At 42.4% G+C, this 24,674-nt stretch overlaps 1 protein-coding gene across 1 annotated transcript in view; it reads right to left on the bottom strand.

Moving 5' to 3' along the window:
* Positions 1-435: 435 nt before the first annotated feature.
* Positions 436-24,674, bottom strand: part of TMEM132C (transmembrane protein 132C) — a 227,589-nt gene continuing 203,350 nt past the window's right edge. The window contains exons 6-9 of the mRNA XM_064466398.1: positions 14,582-14,787; positions 13,826-14,099; positions 12,592-12,783; positions 436-3,632 (exon numbers count right to left, since the gene is read on the bottom strand). Of these exons, the coding sequence (XP_064322468.1) occupies positions 2,433-3,632; positions 12,592-12,783; positions 13,826-14,099; positions 14,582-14,787 (1,872 nt within the window). The 3' untranslated portion in view covers positions 436-2,432. The remainder of the gene's footprint in view (positions 3,633-12,591; positions 12,784-13,825; positions 14,100-14,581; positions 14,788-24,674) is intronic.

Below are 24,674 nucleotides of genomic sequence, written 5' to 3'. Positions count from 1 at the left end.
TTTCTACATCCTATCTTTCTTGTTCCTCTGCTGTTGTATTTTGCAGCTCCGTGCTGTAAATGCCTTTTTCACCTCCGAGACACCTGCGTTTCCCCAGGAAGATATACTGATCCCTGAGGTGTGGCTGATGCATCGCTGTCCTTAGCCTGTAAAGTAGCCTGGGGCCCTCTGGGATGCAGGGTGCTTTGTATATGTCAGTTGTGATTCAGCGGAACTTGCTTCCGTCTGAACCTACAGTATCAATCAGAGGAGCAACATAATTAATTATGACTGGGCTGCACAAAAGTTGCAAAATCAGAAGCAGAGAGTCCTGGAGTTGTTCGTGCTGATGGGAGGCAGGAAGATGAACAAGATGAATAGTGACACTGCCATGAACTGTGCCTGACTGCTGTCTTCTCCTGCCATCCATCATCACACCACATGTTGGCTGGGAAGGGGAAGCGGCTCACAAAAGAAGGGTCAGAGCAGTGAAAAACGTTCATACATCTCTATTCTCCTCTCTTCAGAGAGCAGCTTAAATTCAGTTTCAGCTGCCAGGCAGTGGAGACAGTACTTCAACGCAGAAATGACAGAAGGAGCCCCCTCCCCTCAGAAAAGAGAGGTTCATTTGTCAAGCCATGTAAAGCATTTTAATTACAATTTGTATAACATGTATAAATAAATATTACATTCTTTCAGTCTACAATGCATACTAGGCATATCTTGTTAAAATGTCCATCTATGTTACTGGGTGGCAGGATTGGTTTTGTCCAAGTAAAAAAAAAAAACAAAAACTACTGAGTTTAGTAATAAAAAAAAAGAGAAGTACATGGGTAAAGACAGGACAATGCAAGTGCTTCTGGCTAAGTCAGGACATAATGCTTCTCTCCGAAGGCTGCATATACCATCTTCCTTTCAGTTACAAAAGGTTTTGGATGGCAGTGGTTTCCTCATTTTTTGATCTCCATCCTCCACTAGTGTAAACTGGCACTGAGTCAACGCGGTTCTGCCAGCTTACATGACAATTCTATGGCTCTGTTTTGTATTTGCTTCAGAATTATTACTGGTTTTGTATTTTTTTTTACTCAAAACATCAGCTTTACAATGTAGTCTAAAATTTTCAGTCTTAGCTGGTTGAATGGCAAAAAAAAATAATCTATAAAAGAGCTCCAGGTATTTCTTGATCTTGCTTCAGCAATATTCCCCTCCCTTCCAACAGTCTGTCCAGAGGCCAGCTCTACCAGTACAAGGAAATAAAAGTTTAGGGACAATCAATGACTTTCTGTCCATTCTTCTTCCAGCTTTCAGAGCCTGATGAGAGCCGGTGACGTTAGAATAAACAGAAAATTACAGAATGAAATTATGAGTTCATGGACTTGGCAAAAAAACCCCAAAATCCAGGCTGTACATATTTGGCCCGTGATGGTCTCAGTTCCAGGTACATTTCACATGCACCACTGGGGCGCTCCCATCGGTTGTTACTTCTAAATGCTAACATAAAACAGCACCTTCTTCCCTTGGTGAAACATGGGAACTTTGGTTGTGGAGATTTAAAACAAACAGCTACATAAACAATCCAAACCTGAAAGTACAATGAATACTTCTTCCAAACAGAACGTATTTCTAGCTAGGGAGAAACAAGGGAGGCTTAGGCTTTCAGAAAAGACACCGCATGGAAATTATTAGTCAATAATTATCCCCTGAATTATTTAAATGACAGGAGATTATTTATAGCTCACTTAGAAACAGAAAGTTCTTGGTCCACTGTGAACTTAGTGAATTGAAAATTTTCCTGGTTTTAAGATATTTAAAAGAAAAATACAAGAGGGAAAATTATTCTGTTTCAATTTACAAGACGAACAGAAAAGTAAAAATAAAAATACCAGATAATTTCTTCCTCCTTCATCTATAATGCCAAAGACACATCTTCACTTCAAATGAAGGAATAAAAAGAAACGGCTTGAGTAACAATCTAAAAAGTTTCCTTGTGGGTCATATGTCCGTAATTGTGATGTTTTATTAGAAATACAGACAAGTTATTGCTTGTCTCTTGCTTATTCTTTTCATGCTCTTATATTCTGTCTTTCCTTTTTACAAATATTTTTGGTACTTTGAAACATTACTGTCATTACTATTTGCATGACCCATAAAACAAATTTTCACAACCTCATCTTGCCCAGTTCATCACACCAGTCATACCATTTCCTTGTTCCTTTCTGCTATTTATATTCCACTTCCTAAATCCATGAGGAGCAGAATAACCACTGGAAAACCAAAACAAAGTGAAAACCAAAAACATACCACGGACAGTTTGGCAAATTTCTTTCCCTGATTATAAAAACTGCCTCATCGTTTCTCCTGGTGATTCCTTCCCCTCCCCCTCTTCTGTCCCAATATATACTGTAGAACTGAAGGCATCAAGGTGTGGTTAAACCCAAAAAACCAGCAAGGAGCTACACTTTGTCTTTGAACTTCTCCATGTAGTTTCGTATCTCTTTGGAGTCCCCCAGGTCCATATCCTGGCACACCCACTTAATGTCATCGTCATTGCTACTTAGGATTGAGTTGACAGTAGGACAACCATCGTCGGGTGGGATGGTAGTGAATGTCGTGAATTTTACCCGCTTCCGTTTGGATGTCGGTGAATGTAAAGGTTCAGATTTCTGTTCCTTTCCGAGCTTGCCCCCTGAGTCAGCGCACCTGTGAACCTGGCTCTGAATGTTCTTCTGAGCACTGCCATTGAGGAGCTGGTTGCTCTCCTCGCAACCCGAGCCTCGGTCAATAATAGTTGTGTGCTCGTCCTGCTGAGGTGACGCATCTGCTGCGTTCTCCAGCAGTTCTGCTTCATTTCCCAGCCAGACCCAGTCATGGGAATGGGTCATGGTGGCCTGTCCTTCCACCAGAACCTGCTTGTGACGGTACTTCAGTGCAAATGTTGCACAGTTTATTAGGAAGACTAGAATTGCCAGGCAGAAGACCCCTAGCAGGGCATACATCCCGATCTCCAAATCGCTAAGGCCCCTAGGTGTCTGCACCAGGTCGTTTTCCTCCATACCCGCATTGCCTTTTGGGAGGTCTACTTGAGCTGGGAAGTTGGTGAAGTCTATAGGAATGTTCTGCAGCTGGCTATCATCCGAGAGCTTGCCACCATCCAGCCTATTGTTTTTAATGACTTTATTTTTTATTACGGATTTCGCTGTGGTGCTGACTTTCCTGACGGCGCCTTCCTCGCGCTCTGCTGAAGAGCCACCATAATATCGTCCATCCTGGCCATACCGTTCCTGATCTGACACTTTGTGCCGCCTGTCACTAGCGTGGTTTTCGATCTCATCAGCATCATAATCTCCACCTGTATCAGAGTCTGCATCATTCTGGCCAAACTTGACTTTGATGTTGCCATTCCCCACAGCCAGGACGCTCTTCCTCTTGGACTTCTGGCAGGCTTCAGAAATCATCATGTCCACTTTGATTAACGTGCCCTGACCTTCACCTTCTGCCGCCACAACTGGCCATTTTAAGGCAGCGTTCTGGTGGATCGAGACAACACCTTCGTCTAACGATACAGCAGAAAGGGAGAAGTCCTTAGAGTCATAAATGTCCAGTGGAGTAACAGAGCTGTCGCTGAACTGAATCCAGGTGCTTACTACAGCTTCCTGAAAGGAGAGGGATATGGTTAAAGACAGGGTCTTAAATAAAACAGCTCAAACCCATTGCAGCTCATCAATCTCTCAGCTCTGAGCAGCAGCTGGAGGAAATGGAAGACAATGGCTCTGCACTGCATTTAAAGCAAATCAAGCTTCAATTGATGGGGCAGAAAATTGGTCACATTTTTCATTAAAGGTTCCACTGTTATCCTTCCTGCAAATGTTTTGCAAAGAACATATCAAATAATTGATATGAGATGTCCGTAATACCAAAATACCCATTAACAAGCTACAATTTCCATGATTTATAAAGAAAGTCGTTCCTGTCGTACAAAATCTGAAAGAGACAAACCAGAAAAATTACAAGAGGCACTTGACAGAACACTTATTTTTGTCATGTTCCCCATGCACAGGTGTCACAGGGAGCTGTCAAATTAAGGAAGGCATAAATATCTTAGCAGGAATAAGGAGCTACCACAGTATCTTGGAAATGGTCGGAGCAGAAGATTCACCTGAAAGAAAGACTCACGGAACAATTGCCATTTTGCAGGAGAAAGGTCTGTTTTAAGACAAACACACTTTATCCTTGAGATAATTACAAAGTCCACCACATTTCTGTGTCAAGGAGAGGAGGTTGGGGATTCTGGTATGATCTTTATGACAAAAATACAAATGGCCTGGATTTAATTGGACTGTCTTTGTTCTCTGCAGGTAGCACTGTTAGAAGTCATCATTAGAAGCAAACACAAAGCTAGAGGTCAGCTCTCGCCATCTGAAATCCCATCCAGATGATATAGATATTTACTTCTCCACGTCTCAGTAGCTTTCTTTGCAGGAGATTTCTTTATTTTTCCATTTGCTCTGTCTTGCCTGTTTAGCCAGCAGACGTGCAGGCAGATTGCCGGAGTGCAACCTCACACAAACCCAAAGTCCTTTTCTTCCCAGACTTAAACTGCAGATGGCCCTAATAACTTTACACTTGGGTACATCAGAACGACTTGACTGAAAATCACCATCAGGGAAAAACATTGCCACCCTGTTAACATCCAGTCATAATACAAATTTACAACCTAATATGGTTTTCAATCGGCTACAATTTGTTACGCTATGGTTATAAACAAAGGGAATTGCTACCCTTCTAGTTAGATTTAAAGCTTTTCAAGGAAAACAGCAAGGGGCATTTAGTTGTGCAGAAGGTTGGACTATGCTGAATATTGCCATCAGCAAGTTCTTGAGGGACTAACAGGAGAAAAGAATAAGTCGTGGTACAACAGGAAGGAAGGCAAAGTTCTTGGTGCTTCAAATGCACAGCTGAAATGGAGCCAGGGTAGCTCAGAAGCTGGGAAGGGTGAACTGCATAAGGAAGTTATAACAGCTGATCTTTCAATAGAGAAACAATCCTGAAATGGCTTAACAGACAGAAACATAAAGCTGCAGGGCACAGCTTAAGTTTGTATCATAGAAATCTATAGTAGAGCAAACCCAGTTGTGGGCCAGTAAAGGATTATTTTTTTAATGGATATGTGTATAGAGGAAAAGATGCATCTCCTCTGGCAGTTCAACAAGCTGTTGCCTTCCTTCTCCCTAAAACAAAAGGACAGGCTCGCATACCATCGGGGAGGTATGCAAGATACGCTTAAGTTTTCATCAACCTATAGAAGGCAAAACCACCAGCATCATTTCAAGCATATATCATAACAGGCTTGACATTGTCTCTCAGTGGTGCTCTCTTCTGGAGAGAAGAATGAGGAAATAAGCGCAGAATTTTGTACAGTTAAGGTTGGGAATTATGAGGGCTGTGCCTCCTCCCAGCTCCGCTGAGGACTTCCATAGTTCCACAGCCCTGCAAAAGGATATACGATACTAAATCCTTCGCGCAGTCCTTAACAGCCAAACACAGCATATCTGGTGTAGCCGAGTCCCGGATCTGATTATGGCCCTTACTATGCAAGTAGGTTTTACTGGTGGTAGAACAGGGATCTGGGGTCTCCGTCCAGACACTGGAGAGGAACACATATAAGGAGCCATATATTCTTCTTTCCTGTCGTCTTAACGGTATCTTCACTCCTTTCTGCTTTAACAGCCCTCAGGCACCTTTCAGGTTAAGAGGTAGCCAGCATGGGAAAATTCAGCCCGAATGCCTAGAGTTTGACAAAGTTGTAAGCAACTTCAAAACAGCTTTTATTCTTTACACTATTCCTCCACTATTCTGCATTCCTGGTTTTATGAAGCACAGAGAGAGAAAAATGGAGTGGCACTCAGATGAAATTTGCAGGCACACATGTGATTTACTATGATAACAGAGGCGTGCAGTAGCTTAGCCATTATTTGCAACCAGTGTTGGTGGTTTTTATTTCCAAGGGATCCTTTTTTTCATGGGAAGAAGCAATTTTTTCACAACATAACATTGTCATGCTTATACCATGGGCAATATTAATTAAAAGGGAAAGAAAACAAATGAGAGAGAGAGGGACAGAATCGCAAGTACTGCCCAAGTATACTGAGTCAGCCCAAGTATTCTATTTGGCAAGAGATCATCTCCTCTCATTCACATCATTACGGAAAGCTGAAGGCAGGGGAAGGAAGTGAATTTCCCAAAGGATTATAAAATCTGAAAAGCCAAAAAGAAAAAAAGAAAGAAAAGAGAAATTATTTAGTATCGTGTCCTTCAAAGAGCTGTTTCTGCAAATCTTATGTACCACATCAGTAAATCTCCTCTGAATCTCTGACAAGGTCCTCCAACTACTATCAGCAGATAAGGATGGATTGGAGCCTTCTTACCTGCAAAGTTGCTGCCCCTAGTGTGATGGCCTCAACACTGAGGTGACAAATGCTTGTTTTCATTAATTATCAAGCATAAACAAAAGCTTGAGGGATTATCTGGCTCTCCAGTCTTTCTCTCCTTCACTTTTCCTCTCTCTTACACACACACACACACACACACACACACACACACACGCTCTCAGCTGCACTCCCAGAACAAATGAACCACAGCTACACATTAGTGCCAGCGTCTCTTACAGAACAGAATGATTTATATGGTGACTGTGATGATGCAAAGTGAGTCAGATAATGTACATTAGATCATGTTAATGACAGCAAAATCAAGTCCAGAGGAGATAACGAAACTGCTTCCCACAACCACTGATGATTATCAAGTATCATGCTTTCCCTAAGCACATAAAGAACTTACTTTATCAAGACACATTTTGTCTACATTCTCCCCTGTGCTTTTGCTGTTGTCTTCCTCCATTCCAGGTATAACTTCCTACCAGATCAGCAAGTTGGCCAGTTCTTGGTCTTCTGCCATTCCACCACCTTTTCTGGCCTTCAGTTACATTGCTGCTTATCAGGCGAAGACGCCACTTGATAAACTTGGATAAGCTTCTTGGATGAACTAGCATTTTGCTTTTTAGTAGTAGTTTTATCTCCCTTGTTATCCACTTGCTATGTTTAGGTGGGTAAAACGAAGGGGAAGTGACCAGGGTACAGAAGTAACATAGCACTAGTGGAAACCAACAGTCCTGGAGGAGATCTGTATTGCCAGACCTGGAATACTTCAAACCCTGCTGTATGAGTCACCACAAACACTATTGTTTGCTGGCTATGTCTGGTCCACCTAGATAAAACAAGGAGGATCACACTCCAAAAGGCAACCTGAATACAGGAAGCAGAGCTGGTTTGGAAGCTCAGCAGAAAGCCCATCACGCAGAGATCTAATGAGTCCCACTGTGCTGGGACCTGCATGAGTCGCCTGGGAGCCCCAGTGATGATCGTTTTGCCCTCTAAAGCATTACACAGCATTTGAAAGCCTGCTTATCTTAGGATGTTCCACTGAGCCCGTCCGTAGCATCACAGTCAGTGATTACAGTGTGTCCTTCAATACCTCCTCAAAAGAGCTGTGGTCAGCTTGATACCAGGGTGTGCTATCCTGTGTTCTTCAAGCAAAAAATAGAGGGATAAAGTGTGTCAGATTGGTTGCATTTTAGAGGATTCTGCTGCTTAGAAACACAGATATGAGGACTGATCAGTGTATTTGATTTTATTCCATGCCCAGAATAAAGAGGTCTTAATTCACTAAAGCACAAATAGAAGTATTTGTGAATAAGCCCTCAATTGCTGGGGTTAGCTGCAGTAGTCCTGGAGTGAGGCAGGACACCAAAGGAAAGAAATGGATGGCTGGATGGCTCTGCAGAAAACAAATACATCCCTCCCTCAAATTAAGGCAAGGGAATACTGTTCTCAGCAGCTTCTATTAGACCAGCTCTCATTGTTCTATCTGGGGACTTGAATGCTGAAATGGGTTTCCCTAGCAATTTTATCACATGAAATATCAAAGTATTACATGTGCATTTATTTTTAAGCCTGTGGCTTGTGTAGCAAAAATTGGGCTTGATCGTTACGATGTGGAAATGAATGGCAGCCAAGACTCAGATCTTAATTCAAACCATGCATTCCCCTACTGTGTATTTCTTTCTCTCCTTTTTGTCCAATCTGCTAATGTGACATTCCTTTCCAGTGGGAATTTGCTTGTATTTGCAGGCGAAGAATTCAGATTCTTATCTAACAATACATCCTTTCTCCCTTTCCCATGCTGCTTAATTCCTTTGTCATACTTGTGAGCCATTGCATTGCTCTGTCAGTTTAAAGAAGATATAAATACAATTTAAGTGTAATTTATACTGACAGAATGGGGTAATGAATCCACACCATAAAAATACTCCTAATATCTGTTACTTAACTGTGAGATGTCAGCGAACTCTCAGACCTAGTTTGCATGAAGGACGTAAGCTAAAACGGGACATTATTGTGTCCATCCAAAAGGCAGGGGTGTGCAAGCAACTCTAGCGTGCCGCCCTGACTCAGGTGGTGCTGAGCACCCTCGCCTCCTGTCAGAGTGAGAGCGGACATCTCGGAGGACAGTCCCTGAGGTTACAGGTGATCTCATGGGGCTGGGTCTTGTCACTGGTGTCAACCGGAGCCACGCATGTGAAAGAGGAGAACTTGGCCTTCAGAAAGCGCAAACATTACTCTTTGTTTCCCTAAGAAAATGTCTGCAGTTTTCTAGTAGCACTGAGAGATATGTTAATACGGCTATTTATTAAAGGCTTTCTTTTTCATTCTATCCACTCTCCCATTTCAGTTCATTAGACCACATGCAATACCCTACAGTGATGAAAAAGCTATGATATGACTGTGAGTTTCCCTGCAGAGCCAGCTGAAATGTAAGAGTCCTTGAAGCTCACTCAGATCAGAAAACACTTAAACACTGTAGGTTTTCTGTTATTTACATTTGGAGAGGCCTTTAAGACGGCAAATGTTGATTTGAACAACAGTCAGCAAGCCAAATTGAACAGCTTTCCTACCTGAGCAGATGGCCACTAAAAATAGACTGCTCACAGCTACAGTTCCCAGATTTTCAGAAGATATTTCACCTTTGATATTTAAAAGTTGGTCGACCTGCATTTATTTTTAGGCACCAAAATCATTGATCCACTTTCCAGTGCCAATGAGCATCCCATTGATCTTGGGAAAAAAAAAAAAAAGGAATTACGGGCTCAGCATCCCTCATGGTCACCTCAGGTAATCAGTTGCCCAGCTATAGATAAAGATATCTAACTTAAGGTATCCAAGCTTAAAAAATATAGCTTACGTTCTTTAGATTGCTAAGTGTTTGGAGAAACTGCCAGCTCTTCAGGACTTTTTCTTTGGCTGCTTTGTGCTACTTATGCAGACATGGCATGGTCATTATAACCAAAGAACTACCCTAGTTATTACGTTCATTGAAGGAAAGTCACAGCAAAAATACTAAATTCATTCCTATGATATTGAAAGATGTGTAATAACACAATCCTTTTTGCCTTCCATTGCACTATACAGATGCACTGCTTAATCTGCTAGGGACAATATTGTGCCTGCCAGAGTACCAGCTACCCAAGGACATTTGCTAATCTATGTTGAAGCTTGGCTATTGAAGGTGCTAAAGTGGAGCCAAGGAAAACATTTGACTAAGAACACACTGACTGTTTTTTTCCATATAAAAATGCTGAGACATACACAGTAATTCCTGACAAAAATAAAACCTTCAGCTACCTTAACTGTTATTTTGTTTTTAAGTTGCATCGGTAAGGTTTGCATGAGTTACTCGTGCCTTTTTATGAACTTGCTTGAAAGGAAAAGACACACTTAACAATCAAGGCCTCGCAAGATTCAAGTATATGGTTAGGTTCTGGGCTGCCTCCTTGGAAAAAAAGCTCTTTCAAAAGGGCTTGATTTTCAGAAAACGCTCAGCACTTGCCTTCTGAAATTCCAGCTCAGAAAGGATCTCAGCCGGTATACTCCAAATCACGAGTCTCTTCTTGCAAAATTTAGCCTCAAACATTCCTACATTTGCATTAATTCTTCTAAGGGCAAGAGACTTAACTGTTATATCCTTCATTCAAACCGCGAACGAAAGGAAAGGATGCATGTGACTCGACAGGCAACTCCTGTGCTGTGACTATTTCCTCCAATGTGTTTTCTAGTGTGGAACCTATTCCTGTCTTATTTTTTCGGTGCTGCAAATGCAAAGTCCCTAAGGTCTCTTTTCAACGGCAGCCCTGTCTACAGGGTAGGATTTTGGCCTGAGAAGAAGTGATTGGCTTACACCAAGGTAGGAAGTGAATTGCACAGTATGTGGAATTAGCTCAGGCCTCCGGGGTACAGGCACGGCCAGAGTGCCCCAGTAACTAGGGCCTGGGCTCAGGTTCCACGGTGACCTGGCATGACCAGGGCTGCAAACACTCCGGGTGCCTGAGCAGGAATTACCCTCACACCTAAGTGAGGAGTGGTGCTCCCAGTAAAGCCTTCTGCTGGGAAGCACGCAGGATACTTCTCTTTCTCCTGGTGAAGAGGAGGTGGTGGGAAGACAAGCAGAGGCAATGGGGGCGGGCAGGCTCCATACTGGAGGAGCTGGAAGGAGAAGCAGAGGCTGAAGTGGGATTCCACAAGAACATGCTGCTCTGTGTTTGCAGGAAACCTGGGCAGGAGGTGCCGTGCATAGGAGAGTGGGATAAACTGACTAATTTGGGATTGCTACTAAGCAACTGGATTTCCTTGGATGACACAGAGAAGGTTTCCCACTGCTTTCCAATAGAGTCTAGGTCCTGGGTTTTTTACCAGATGGAGTCTGGAGAAGAGACAACAGATTTTAAACTTCTTTTACTGAAAAAAAAAAGGTGCTTGATTTCCTCTTGCCTCCAGCTTTACAGACGGACTGTTCAGTGAGCATAACGCAGTAGTGCTATCTGTAGGCCCAGGAAGGGGACAGCAGGGACAGCAGCCGCCCACACTGCCCAGCAGCACCAGAGGCGGGAGGCATTGCTCAGAAAGGCAGCCTGATACACCCGGCCACTTCTGTATCAGAAATGTGCCACTCTGTGGAAACTGAAATTGTCTTGCAAAAGAACACCATCAGCTTCAACACAATATTTCACTAAAAACATTCCATAACACAGATGCTGGGAAAAATAATTTCAAAGCACAGCACGTTTACACATTTTTATTCTTTTGTATTATTTCATAACTTGCCAACTGCAGTGATATATAACGACATGTCATATCATACCACCATGCCATAATACAATATGAGATGGCATGTTGTGCACTACCGAAACGCCCTGTCAAAATACGCCGTAACCTGACGTTGATAAATATCTTTGCATACTCAGGACAGATTATCTATAAATCTGAGAATTTGACAATACACCTGTGCAACCCTTTGAGATTCACAAGCTCTTTTATCTGCAATCGAAGCCATGATTCTTCCAATGACGCTGCAGGACAAATGGTACTCTGTCCTACATAACAGAATTGGGTTAGGCACGCTTCAGCTTTCGCTTTTACAGTTTTTGTCTGAAGACAGTATGTCAGACATGGTTTCTAAGCCCTGGAGAAGGATATAAATGGGTTAATTACATAAGATTCTTATGTTTACAGGATGCAGTAAATGGAACAGATGGGCAACATGTCCTTCTAGTTTGGACATTTTCCTGTCACTAAGTTATAAAACAATCTAAATTATTTTTATGTTCCAGAAAATTAGGTAGCAATAATCATGAAAATGGGCCGTAAAACTTGACTTGAGATCCCTCCCTATCTATGTGAGATGAAATACAGTTTCTGTGAGGAGTAGCTGTGGACAGTTAATTGCATGGTCCCCAGGCCCACTCTTCAAATCAACCGACTGAAAGAGCAATGAACATACAGCTTGTTCCATCGCTACTGACCCTTGTTTTTAATCTGTTCCAGAGCAACTGTTCACCTCGATCTGGTGGTATTCTCCAATCTTCTTTTCCATGTGGGTTGTGACCTGAAACACGCTGTTTGAAAGACTCCCTTTACAGAGATGGAAATTTGCTGGCTTAAATTAAGTAGGATGAGCACAGTGACACCCTGGCGAACTGAATGGCAGACCCCCCCAAATCCACATATAAAATAAAAGGAGAGAGGAGCCTGGCAGTCTGCTCTGACTCCAGGATGGAAAAGAAATGTATTTGGCTATCTTCTGCCTCTATTTTATAGCTCTTCAAAATATTGAATTGTTGTGACACACGTTGCTTTGTGCTCTCTGGCATGGAAAACAAGGGCACGCTCATATAGCGAAAAAAAGATCACTGTCCAAAGACTGCCTGTGTTGTGGAAATAACAGACGTTGCATCATTTAAAGGAAGGGCATTAAAAATGTAAATAATATAAACTTCAGTGTAGTCAGAACTTTTACTGCAGACCAAGTCCATATCTGAAGGGAAGAAATGAGAAGCCAATTCCAGAGTACCTCTAGAGGAAAGCTATTGATATGGACACGTACTACACCTATACTTTAAAGTCCAACTTCTAAACTTGTTATGAATTACCATCTGTACTTCACGTTGATAAAACGCTGCCCCATCCCAAAAGGCAACAACAGTAAATGTGGAGGGTACACTACCTGCTTAGGAGTATGAAGCAGCTCTTGGGCAATGGTTGTAGCCACAATAGCCCGACTACTTGCTGTGCTTGGCTGAAGGAAGAGTGAAAGCCCAGCCACCAGCTGGACTCCAAGGTCCGTTATGGTCACTTTGTCATCTAGCACAGTCACTGTCTTCTCTGCCAGGATGGAGTCAGACAGAGGAGACAAAACCTTTAGAGAAACACAAAAGAATCAACTTAGGAAAAGGCTGATCAATTAAAATAACCTTTCTTAAGGTCATCATCCCTTCTTGTCTCCAAAGCTTCATGCACAGAATTGCAGTGGCAAAGCACACTGAAAAGGCAGTCTGATTTCATTAGCATGGTCAGAAAAATATCCAGTAGAGAGGTTATGGCTGAGAACATTGCATCCAATACTGAGAGTTGTACTATCTCGGTTGTGTGATTCGCATCATTTCACTAGAAGAGTCAATTTAAAACTTTTTTCCCCTGTTATTCTGTGTCCCAGTATGGATGAGCTCATCAGATTTACTTCCCAACCATTTCAAAGGGAGGTTAGCAACATCTAGGATTTGTCCTTCGCTTCTTTGCTTGGAAATTCTCATTTCTCTCTCTTTCCTGTTTCTGACGGAACATAAAGGTGGTAAGATATCCTCCCCTTTAATGAAACTAAGGGCCATACTGCTGTCTAGCTAGTTCATGCACATACTGTCTTCTCCACCTTCCCCATCTCATGTCTACAGCCTAGATTAGCTGTATCCACTCTTTGTGCATTGGCTTCAGTAAGGATTCAGCTGGGGCAGAACTGGGATTTGGTATTGGCCTTTCACGGTTATTAATCAGGTCACATGGTTTTTTTTTCCCCCCCCGAATTAATGTTTAAATAAGTCAAAAGAAACTTGGCACTATCTAAAGATCTCTGTCTCAAGAAGTCAACATGGTGTCCATCTGGTGGTACCCTGCATCCACGTGGGGCAAAAGCTCTGACTTCTCGCTGAGCCTGGAAGCGCTGCCTCTCCTAAAGATCTCCGAAGGCTCTACGGCTTCCAGCCCCTGGCCACACTGCATGCCTCGGACCACCTCTAGCTTGGATCACCGTCATTGGGTCAACGCTGCGTGTGACACTCTAGAAGGCCACAGGCATGTAATGGGAAATCATCCTGTTTCAAGATAGCAGAACACCGTACTGGACTTATGCCCGCACACAGGTTCTCTATGGGAATGGCTGAACATGGCAGCCTAGAGCACGATACCTGCATCGTTGTCATTCCTACTTCCCGTCCGATCAAAATCCTGCCTTCCTGCAGCTTGGCGATGTGAGGATCCTCCAGTTTCATGAAATCCACCACCAGGTCCGTAATGTCAAACTGCCAGTCTGAGCCCAGCAGGTAGCTCAGCTGGCCCCAAGGGCTAGAGTCCTCAGCTACGAATTGCGTGAGGACTCGCACCATGGCGTGCTGGTACTGCAGCGTGCATCCTCTTCCTTTCCGCTCGTCTTCATCCTCATCATCGCTGTCTCTGGTGGGTCTTTTTTCATAAGAAAATGAAGCATAAATAAATGTTTTCAAGAACATTAGTGAAAACTAACATTAGAATGCTAATGGAGAGTATCCCCTTAAATAACAGCCCTCCCTTCCATTTTTTTTTTTGGACCACTGTGATTCATGGCTACCTACGATGAAGGACCATGCGAATGGACTATACCATTTCTTCATCTAAGCTGGTATGTCGGAACAACAACAACTCCATAACTGGACCTTACCAGAGCACCACACGGTGCTTCTGTCGCACAGGACAGACACACACACAGAAGCAAAAGTCCCACAGATTTTAAAAGCTTTATTATATCTGCAGATGTCCAGTGCAAAGCTGGGGATTCCAGTACTGCTCTTCTGCATGCAAAGACGCTGCATTTTGGGTGCAGGTGCTGCAGTTGTTCTTGCTGAGAGGCAAAATCAACTCCATTCATTTTACAAAAATGCCCAAGAATTTTAGCAACTCAAACCCACCTTTTGTTGGAAACAACTGGGACTCGCCAGCCTTTTATTTGGCTCAGCTCTGTGTCCGAAATGTCGATCTGAAGAGGCAGGCGTGGAACCCAGACTGTGATTTGCAGAGGAGCACTCAGATACTGATACGTGAAGTTCACAAGCGCATTCACCTTGCCTTTCATTTCTTTGCCATTGACAAAAACATAGTCACATCTGTCAGAAACCTAAGGGGGAAGAAGAGAGAGAGAAAGAAGAAAATGTAATCACTGCAACAAAACAAGCTCAAAGTGTAACCCTGGCATCTCAAAACCAAAAGCAAACAAAAAAGGCTCCCTTCTCTTTATGCATATTAATGATGGCCTTTTGCAATGGGAGCAGCTGAACACAAACATCTTTGATTGGCTCAGGAGGCATAATTATGCTGGAGATGCCTGAAGACTGGATACTATTTATGAAGCTGGTGGTTGATTTTGGGTTTGTTATGCAGTAAGCCACTAGCCGATCACAATGCTGTGGAATTTATAATGAGGAAGGCCCCTCCATGGCTTGGTCAAGAGGAACCCAACAAACCAAAACAGGTCTCAGTGGAGGCAAGCAGCAAATCAAAGCTCTACCTTGATGAGTACGTTCATCGGGGTGTGACACTGCTTTCAGTCTTCAAGACAAAGGTGGAGTGGGTTTCCTCCACTGAAGAGTAACAGAGGCATACTAATTTCCTCCACAATAAACGTTATCTGTTTATAAATGTTTACATTTTGATTAAGGCTGTAAAGTATTTCTAAACACTGCAGTAGATTTATCATTAACATGTAAATGCTGTCCTGAAATATATGCAAGCATTATCATAGCCATGTAAGAGTTATATCAGCAATCACTTCTTTAATCAATGTTGTAATTTACAGACCATTGAGTTTTCTCATTTATTACGTTACTGAGTACTAGTGATAAAATCACTCCTGAATATATAAATCATTAAGAGGGATGCAGATAGTATGAAGTGACTCCATGTGATAAAGTCATTGTCATATCTATTCCTAAAGGTGTCATAAATGTCTGGGGAAATCCTGTGGCACATTAATCATACATTAAGTGGCTAGCAATGGGAGCTGTTAAATTACTAAATGAGCTGGTATGTCTGCAGAAATTAACAGTAAACCCAGCAGATCTCTTCAACTCCTGCTCTTGCTCCCATCCCGTCAGAATTCTATTTCATCACCCATAACGAGTATCGTTAGTGGTGGCAATGCATCTCCCCACCTGAACATATATTTATATTATCATCTGCTCCCTTTATTCCCACTCCCATTCCCAATATCATTTTATTCAAATGAAGACTATCAGCTGGAAATGCTTATGTCCCCAGGCTAATCAAACAGATGGACGTCCTCTGTGACCACAGATACGGTTTGATTTAAACATCCCGTCTGTATCCTCTGTCAGGTTTAGCCACTGCTCACACTCTGGTAAAATATTTCATCATGAGATTGCAAAAGGAAACTTCAGAGAACATAATACAAACATCTCTATGACTCATTCCCGAAGAGGGTTACGCCGTAACTGGGCTCTGCTGACCGGAAGCAGTACTACGTACTACAGTACCTGTCTGTTTAGGCTTCTCCCTCAGACCATCTAAGACAGCTTCAAAAGTCTGAAGATGGCAGAAACGTCTTCATTTTATCACTATGAATGGCATGCCCTATTTCTACATGTATTAACTTGAATGGCAATACAGAAAGGGGTTTAGTTCATGCTAGGCTGTTTCAGAATGACTACTTGATCTCATCTAAAAGTACTATGCAGCGGAGGTGCATAATATAATATATAATGCCATGCAGAAATTCAGAACTCTTTCCTAGATGGGCTGCTTGCTCTTTCTACGGTGCCATTGCATCAGCTTCACCCTGGGAGAGGAATCATCATGAAAATGTTTCTCATAAAAACAACTCCAACTGCACAGGCAAGCAAGGGCTACATGCGAGGAGTTACAGCCTTGACTTCCTGATCACAGAGCCATTTCTGCCTAGAGCCGAATATGGCTGCTAGTATCTTAGACCAGATATCTAATTCTTAGATGGCTGAAGTTGAAAGGAATTCACATCTAAATAATATACCACATATGAATGTAACCTATGGCACAACACCCCCAATGAAATTCAGGGTACAAGGAAGTCCTGGCTGACACAGACTCTAATTTCTGTCTTCCTCTGTAACCTCAGGAAAGTCAGTTCAACTCTTTCTGTCCATTCATTTTCCCCCAGTGGTGCTAACACCACAACCCAGGGAGCTTTGGTCAGCGCCAGTCAGAGAACTGCACCGCACCTGGAGCACAGAACAACTTCTAGACAGTTGGACTTGATGATCCTAAAGGTCTTTTCCAACATCAATGATTCTATGATTCTAGAGCCAAATGGGAAGTACTGAGTGTGCCTGGGGGAGAAGACCCTATGTCTGGAACATTTGACAAAGCAGCTTCAGATATGGCTCTTCATTCTTTAGCCCTATCTTCCTCTGAGCAGAAGCTTTTGGGAGGCTTGTCAGTAAGATCTAATTTAATTCTGCTTGGAGCAGTAGCCATTGCCATCCTGAAACTGGTTCCATCCCAATCATTTCTATGGAGCTCATCCCAAAGACAAATGAATGAACTTTCTGAGTTAGTTGTATTAGTTGCTTATTTATGCACATAGTAAATCACATGCACGTGCTGATAAAAGACTTCTGGTAACTTTGCTTCAGACTGACCAAGTCTGGTCTAGATGTATGATTTAATATTATCTAAAGCCCAATGTTGTCAGTAACAGAACAAATGCGACTGTCAGGGGAAAAAACACAATCACAGTAGTAGCAAAACTACAATTCCTAAATGGTTCTGGGCTGAGATCCAATTTCCATCTGTATTTGTAAAGCTGCTATATGCCTTCACGGGTATGCGACAAACAAATGGCTAAACAAATATACACAGCATCCTAAGGAGGTGGCTGCTGTAGCTACCACCCAGCCTTTAAAATTGCTACGGTTTAATATTTATTACTGGACATGCATCAGCAATAGTGGCAGGTCTTTATGAGTTGCATTGAGAAAAACATTACTCTTCTCACCAAGTACAAGCATTGCTAATGTCCTTACAGATGCTCGCTCTTCTGCTCCTCTCTTTCTGATAAAGAGGTAGCACACAGAGAGTACAAGAGGAGCAAAGCTTATATTCCGTTGTATTACTGTATGCATTTTAACTATTGTGCTGTCAGGTATTCGTTCTTGAAGCAACACTGATTGCTTTTGACAAAGAAAGTCAACAGACTTCCCAACTAGTGCTATACAGGCATGAAAGGGAGAAAGTATCCCAGCGCCTAACTCACTTTGTGTGCGCTCTCCATATGTACAGGATTAAGGACACTCCTTCTCAAGAAATGTTCAGTTGAAGCTGTTCCATAGTCTACGGCTTCTGTAAGCAACACATCTCAGCTAAGCTTAGCTATAGCAGGCTAGCAGAATGAGAACAAGTGGGTTTGCTACCCTTGCCCTTGTCTCACACAGTGCCACTTAAAAAATAGACAAAAAGGATTTGTCAGCTTCATTTTACAACATCAGCAAGTCATATGTAAGGTCTGATTTGCTAAGCAGACACCCCTCACAAAAAAAGGGTAGGAGTTACGTGGTGCAACAACAGAGCCCCTTAGCTCAGATTAACTCAGATGGCAATAACATCACAGTCAACTTGTTTTTGGAGTTATTCAACACAGACTTGCAAAAACTATTTTGATCTCTCCTCATATCGGGTTAAAAGAGATGGAAACACGGGACTGCTAGGGACAACCTAAAACACCGTTGCATGGAATCATGGAGGAAGGTTAGAAGGGAGACGGAAAAGAGTAATAAATTAAACTGGATCATACTACAACTCAGATTCTTTTTAATTAAAAAGGTATATTTCTTTAAGCATTTTTAATAGCTAAAATTATCTCTCTGCTTTCCTCCAGGGTTTTGCAATGCTTGCCGAAGGTCACCAAACAGTACAATGACCGGCTGTCATCTGTGAGTCCTGCCCACAGTAGTGTAAGAAAGTTTCTAATAGAAGCTGGAGACCCTGAACAGTTATCTGCCTCTCATCTCCTGTAGTATTTATGCTTTTACTATGAAAACATCTTCCCTCTGAAAGTGCTTTTTATCTTTGCCATCAGAAGAAGTGAGAGACGATGAAGGGAAAACCTGCTTAGCCACCACCTTTAAGTGGTTGGGTTTTTTCTATTCTGCATAGCAGATCAGCGCGGAGTTTTGCATTTTGAAGAGCTTTCTGATGCTATTCGAGCAGTTTCTTTCATTATTAAGCTGCATTCAGCTACTTTCCCCCTTTTTTTCTATTTTTCTAACTTATCTCTCCAGATTAAAACTAAAATAAAGAAGCCAGACAGCAAAAGACAGGGCTAAGCGCAATTCCCTAGAGGTTTCTTCTTTGCCTTTCTCTTTTCTGGCATTATATTTTTGCGCCCCTTTGTAACAAAGGCCATTGCCTTTCCAAATGACTTGGAGAGATTCTCTCTGCAACAAATCACATTTTATTGAGCTGACAGAGAAAACTACTGCCTGGAAATCAAGAGAGAGTCACTCCTGAATCACTACTGATGGCACTATGCGACCGTGTGATCTGGGGAGTGAGGGTACCTTTCCACCTGTAACGAACAGATTAGCTGCAGTGAATATTAAGGAGATTCCTAGTACCGTTACCAGCCAAATGCCGAACCTCTGGGTCTTCCTTTACTTACTCCTTTCTGATTAAGGTCTTGATCCCACCGTGACCTCTGCGTTGAAGAACTGCAAGAAGGGAGCACGAGCTGCTTGAGGTCACCGCAAAGGATGTGACAATGTACTGCCCTGGACTCTGCAGCCATAAAGGGGCTGTTGACACTTCTGTAAGAATATCGGTTTTGCTGGGCTAAATTCCGCTGCAAGTTCCTGAGAAACCTTCATTCAATTACTGGTGGAGGCAGATAGTTTACAAAAGAGAAATTTCATGTCAAACATAAGCTAAGGCTGCCTTTCAAAAGATGGTGAACTCAAAACATTGTCTGTTCTGTTTCATATCTGTTGAACACAGGAGTGGGAAGAACGACAACTCTAAGACCTAAAAATAAATGAGTGGTACTGACTCTGTGAGTCTAGTCTAGTCTAAGCTTGTTTATTCCTCCTAGTGGTTTTTCACTTCTGGAGGTATCAGCCCCGTCTCTGAAGGACAAAACCAGAAGTCTTTAATATGGCAATCCTGTCAAGTTTATGAACACTGACAATTTGTGAGGCACCAGTCCGTTTTCTAGGTAGAAGTCTCTGTGGTTTGCCCTTAATTAAACACCCTGAGGTTTAAAAAGCCTCAGAACTTTAAGACTGAGCAGAAATGAGGATATATGATAATGGTAGATGCCCTGCTTGTATTCATCAGGTTCAGAATCTTGTATTTTGGTGTGTAAACCCATCTACCCATTTCTGTTAAACTAATGTAAATGTTGCTAAAATATTCAAAGGTTACATAAACGTTTAAATATTTATGAAAGAACTTGTATGAGCAAAAAGAATTTTCCAGTATCTCTTAAAGGAATCTCAATTTCAATTCAAAAATCTACGGGATAATTAGTAAAGAATAGTGATGTTCAGAACTTTTCAGATACACAACAAGCCTAGTATGTCAGCTCAGTACCATCACTCTTACATACCAGAAGGGCAGTTGAAACCCGTGGAGGTTAAGCTTTGTGAACAAACTCATTCATTCCATTAAGGAATATAGAGCACCAGAACGACTTAACCACTGAATATACTGACATATGATATGTAGAAAGTATGAGACAGTGATGATCATTCCACAACCTTTTTGGACAATCCTTTAGAATTTTGCAATATTCATGTCCTTGCTATAAAATTTCTTGGAAGGTTTTTTTTTTAGCGACATCCTGTGTAGAAAAGGAATTATCCCCTATTAAATTCTAGAGGTTTTGAGAGAGACTTTAAATAGCTCTCTAGCCTTGATTCCAATTAAATGCTATGATTTTATATGTATTTCTTTATCCATTTTTCCTTTATACCTAAAGTAAATCCTATGCTACGTGAACATTAGCTTTTAGCTATTAGCTGTTTAGCTATCAGCTTGCCATAGATGGCAACTGCTTCGTAAGAAGGATTTCAATGCCTGGCTGCCTAATCCTGAATAATCAATAATCTACTACTGGAAAATAGAAGCTGTCTCAAGGCCCATACTATTCATTTTTTCATGTTAAACTGTTTAAGTCTGATAAGAGTTAAAGCTTCAGACCTGAGCTCTTCCACCATCTCTGGAATGATATTTACAGCTTTGTGACACTGTTAGAGCAGCCTTTAAAATGGAAGCATCCGCTACAGGAGTTGCTAACTGCTAGTGTGGCTTGACTTGCCAGAGCCAGCCCTCGTTCCCGCTGACTACAGCTGGAGCTGTGCTCGGTGACTGGGAAAGGGAGGCCAAAAGCTCCCCTCACAGGGTGACCATAAGTACAGTAGTGCAGACTTAAGACTGATAAGACTGTCATCTTAATAAATGAAAGGCTTGATTTTTCACGTTACGTGCAAGAATAACCCTGAAAGATGTTTTTACCTACAACCCACTAAAAGAAGAATGAATTTGTTTCTTGAAACAGTTTAGGAATAATTACTCCCATTCTGGAAACAGCGATGAGGGAGCAGGGCAGGTATTACACGTTAATAACTGATTTAAGCCTCTTTCACATTCTGCCTCTCTTAAACCTAACCGTCTGCAGTTTTCAATGGACAACACGGCTTGCGCGTTGGCTTGCTTTGTGCTTGTAAACAGCTGCCACGTTCCAAATGTGCTTTCAATCCCTGCGATCAGTCCTCAGGCAAAGCTCCCAGCAACCCGCACTAATAACACAGGGATCGAGCCCTGAGTGCTGAAGAAGAGAACTCTGTAAAATCAGGGCCATAGTTTAAAAGCAATTTGGACTCTCTCTGCCGAGAAGGGTCTGCGTTTTCAGTATCAGCAGCCAGATTAGCAAAACTAAGTAGAAAACCCCCAAAGCTAGAGAGCATTTCTTAGGGAAAAGGCTGTACATTATCTAATCTCATTACAAAGAATTTGCTGGCAGCCTTGCAGAGCAGAAGCAGTACATTTAACTAACTGAATATCATTCACTACGACAGAACTGAGAGAGTAAAAGGGGCACAAAATGCCAGCTGAGGCTGGAGGGCATCTACTTGCTCCCAAGTGACCAGCTTTTGAAGCTGAACTGTAGCTGCGCTGAGCCACAGGAGCTCTCTGCAGCTAGCATTATCACATAAAACAAAATCTGTCTTGTTTTGTGCACTGTCGAGTCAAGTAATTTCTGAAAATGGGGCGAACAGAGTTTGGCTCCTACTCGCTAGGGATATACCAGGCTATATATGCAGCACAGCCCCAAATATCTTGCTTGGCAAAGCGGGATCACAGGGCGAATGCAGGGACTCTTAATTCCATCTACACACTTTGGACAGTACTTGCACATTTGTGAACATCACAATTCTGGTAATTTTCTCGCTTAGTATTTATCTACAAAATACAAATTCACAATGTGTAAATTACAGCTATTGGCAGAAAAGGAAAGGAGAGCCATCATTTCTTCTGACTGTATTACTCAAAACAGCTTACCTTCCCATCATATCTATAGCTGTCACAAGGCTAATGTTATTCCTCCCATTTACTATCCCGGTCTTGATCTTGCAGCCCTGAAGTTGATTTGAGGCACTTTCTGAGGCACTTGAGGCACTGTTACTGCCACTCTGCTTTGATTTTTCATTTGGGATGTATAGGTTTTCCATACCGACATCACTAATGCAGGTAGTGGCTGCTGGGTGAAGGCACCCATCATGCTGGGCGAAGGCATGAGGTGACAGCGAAAGAAGTCCGCAAGGATAGGGTTTAAAAGTTTCTTTAGCTGCCCTTGAAATTTTTGCATTTTATGTTATGGCAAGGTATTTACAACTTTTATTGCTGAATTTAAGCATCGCAGACCATGTCAATTTTGAGTTTCAATTTCCAGAGAGGCTGACTGCCTGGGGAGTAGTGGTATCCATTAATGATATAACACCTTCTAGGAAAGCTCCACGTAGTGCTGGCCTACATGCTGTATTTGCACCTGACAGAAGTGTGCCCTAAAGCTTCATTTTTCTAAAGCTCCTCTGAGGTTTTTCCACTCTACTGATGTATATTGATCCCAGTAAATCACAAGACTATGAAAAATATGGAGGAGGGTAAGTAGGTGGACTTTCTATTTGCAATTCTGTTCAGAACGTAACATATCATATTAGATTTACCAGAAGAAAAGCCTACAAAGTCACGGGGCTTCCGAAGGGCAAAACAATGGAACTTCCATGCTGTGACTTTGTTTCCTGTTCTTAAAGGTTTTCAGTTTCACACAAATCACAGGAACGCATAATATCAGAAGAGGAAGGAGGAGCCATCAGAGAAACAGGGTGCTGGATTTGGACTCAGAAAGGTACAGCTTCTGCTTGTGAGGGTTTTCAAGGCTTAATCAGGGTGTGGTGAGTAGGCACTGCACCTGCAGTTCATCAGCTACCAAACATAAACTTCGGGACGGTCACTTGTGGCGGCCCTTGGGGGTATCAGCGCCGCGCGGTGGGTGTGACAGAGATTGGCATGCTTGTTCTGAGCCGGCTGGTGCGTCCCTGCAGCCCCGCGCAGAGACCCCAGCTCTGGGCGCAAAAGCAGCGCAGCTGTGCTGCTCTCAGCACGGTGTTACGCGGACTGAGCTTTCAGCTCCCGGTTCTGGAGCTAACCAGGGGAAGACTTGCAAGCCTGAGAATGGACACACAGTGCCTTACACGGAGCACTCCAACTTGTCTACATTCCTTCCAGAAAGTTATACAACTACTTTATGTTTTAAAATGAGAGTACTGCTACAATTTCGTCTGTGTGGGCTGAAGTACCTGCAAGAGGCATCAGCCCTCCATGAGTAGCTGCCTGAATATTACAGTGGCGGGGACTGGCAGTAGCTGCGTTGTTTAGATTGACACCTCCATGCTTGCACTGAATCTCGCAGGACTACCATAAAACCACAGAAGAGAGCATTACACTAAATGACTTCACGGAATATGGCCTGTCCATCATTAGACCACACTGGAGTCCTGGAAACCCCATCTAGTGTGACTTTTCATTTCTCCCTTTGTTTTATAGAGTTGAGATAGGAATGAGTCTTGCTTTAATCAGACGTTTATCCACCTAGTTGTTCAACATGCTCAGCTCTACAACAGTTGCACCTAGCTAACAAATGCCAAATAGAGTTTTATTTGACCTAAGTAAAAAATGAGCAATAAATCAATTGCATTATATTCACTGTAGGAGTTTTTATTGGAAGTTAGTGTTCTTTCTCGATCAAAATTGCTAGTAGGAACAACCAGTTCTTTCTAGTCAGCCCCTTGTTTTTATTTTCTCCTATAACCTGCACTAAAAACATAATGTGAAGCCCTAAATTCTCTGACTCTCGAAGGCTGTGCAATAAAGCCCCATACGAAGAATATATGTGTATGCTGAGGTGCAGAAATGCAATGCAAGTTTGGACGCTTACCCTGCCATATGCAGCAGGAGTTGAAAGGTATGAGGGAAAATGTAACGTGCCCGTGACGTGCCAGGGTTTCTAATGGGATGAAATCTTCCGAAATTCTGCTTCCCCTTGAAATCACCATCTGCATCACACTTCATCAAAACCCACCACATCATTATCTGCCTCCAGACACTGCTGGTAAGAAAGCACAGGGAAGAAACCTTAGATGCCATGGGGAGCTTTGTTTTGAGCAGACTTTGCTTTCCTCTGACAGAGGAAAGAGATTCCCCACTTTTGTATTTTGGCAGTATCTGTAATAACATTTCACTGAACCAAGTGCAGTTATCACCAAGCTATGTTTAGGACCAGAAGCACTGATGCTCTACAAGATCAGTTCTGTAATGCTCATCCATCGTGTAACGCTAATTTCAATGGGAAAAGGACCAGTTCTTGAATTAGCCCTTTGGAGAGCAATACACCAGATATTTAGGTCCTTCCTTAATCTCAAGCTTTTCCACATCCTTTGGCACTGCAATGCACCAGGT

This window comes from Phalacrocorax carbo, chromosome 15, assembly GCF_963921805.1.
Source record: "Phalacrocorax carbo chromosome 15, bPhaCar2.1, whole genome shotgun sequence".
Taxonomy (NCBI): domain Eukaryota; kingdom Metazoa; phylum Chordata; class Aves; order Suliformes; family Phalacrocoracidae; genus Phalacrocorax; species Phalacrocorax carbo.
This window is presented reverse-complemented; position numbering and strand designations above follow the sequence as displayed.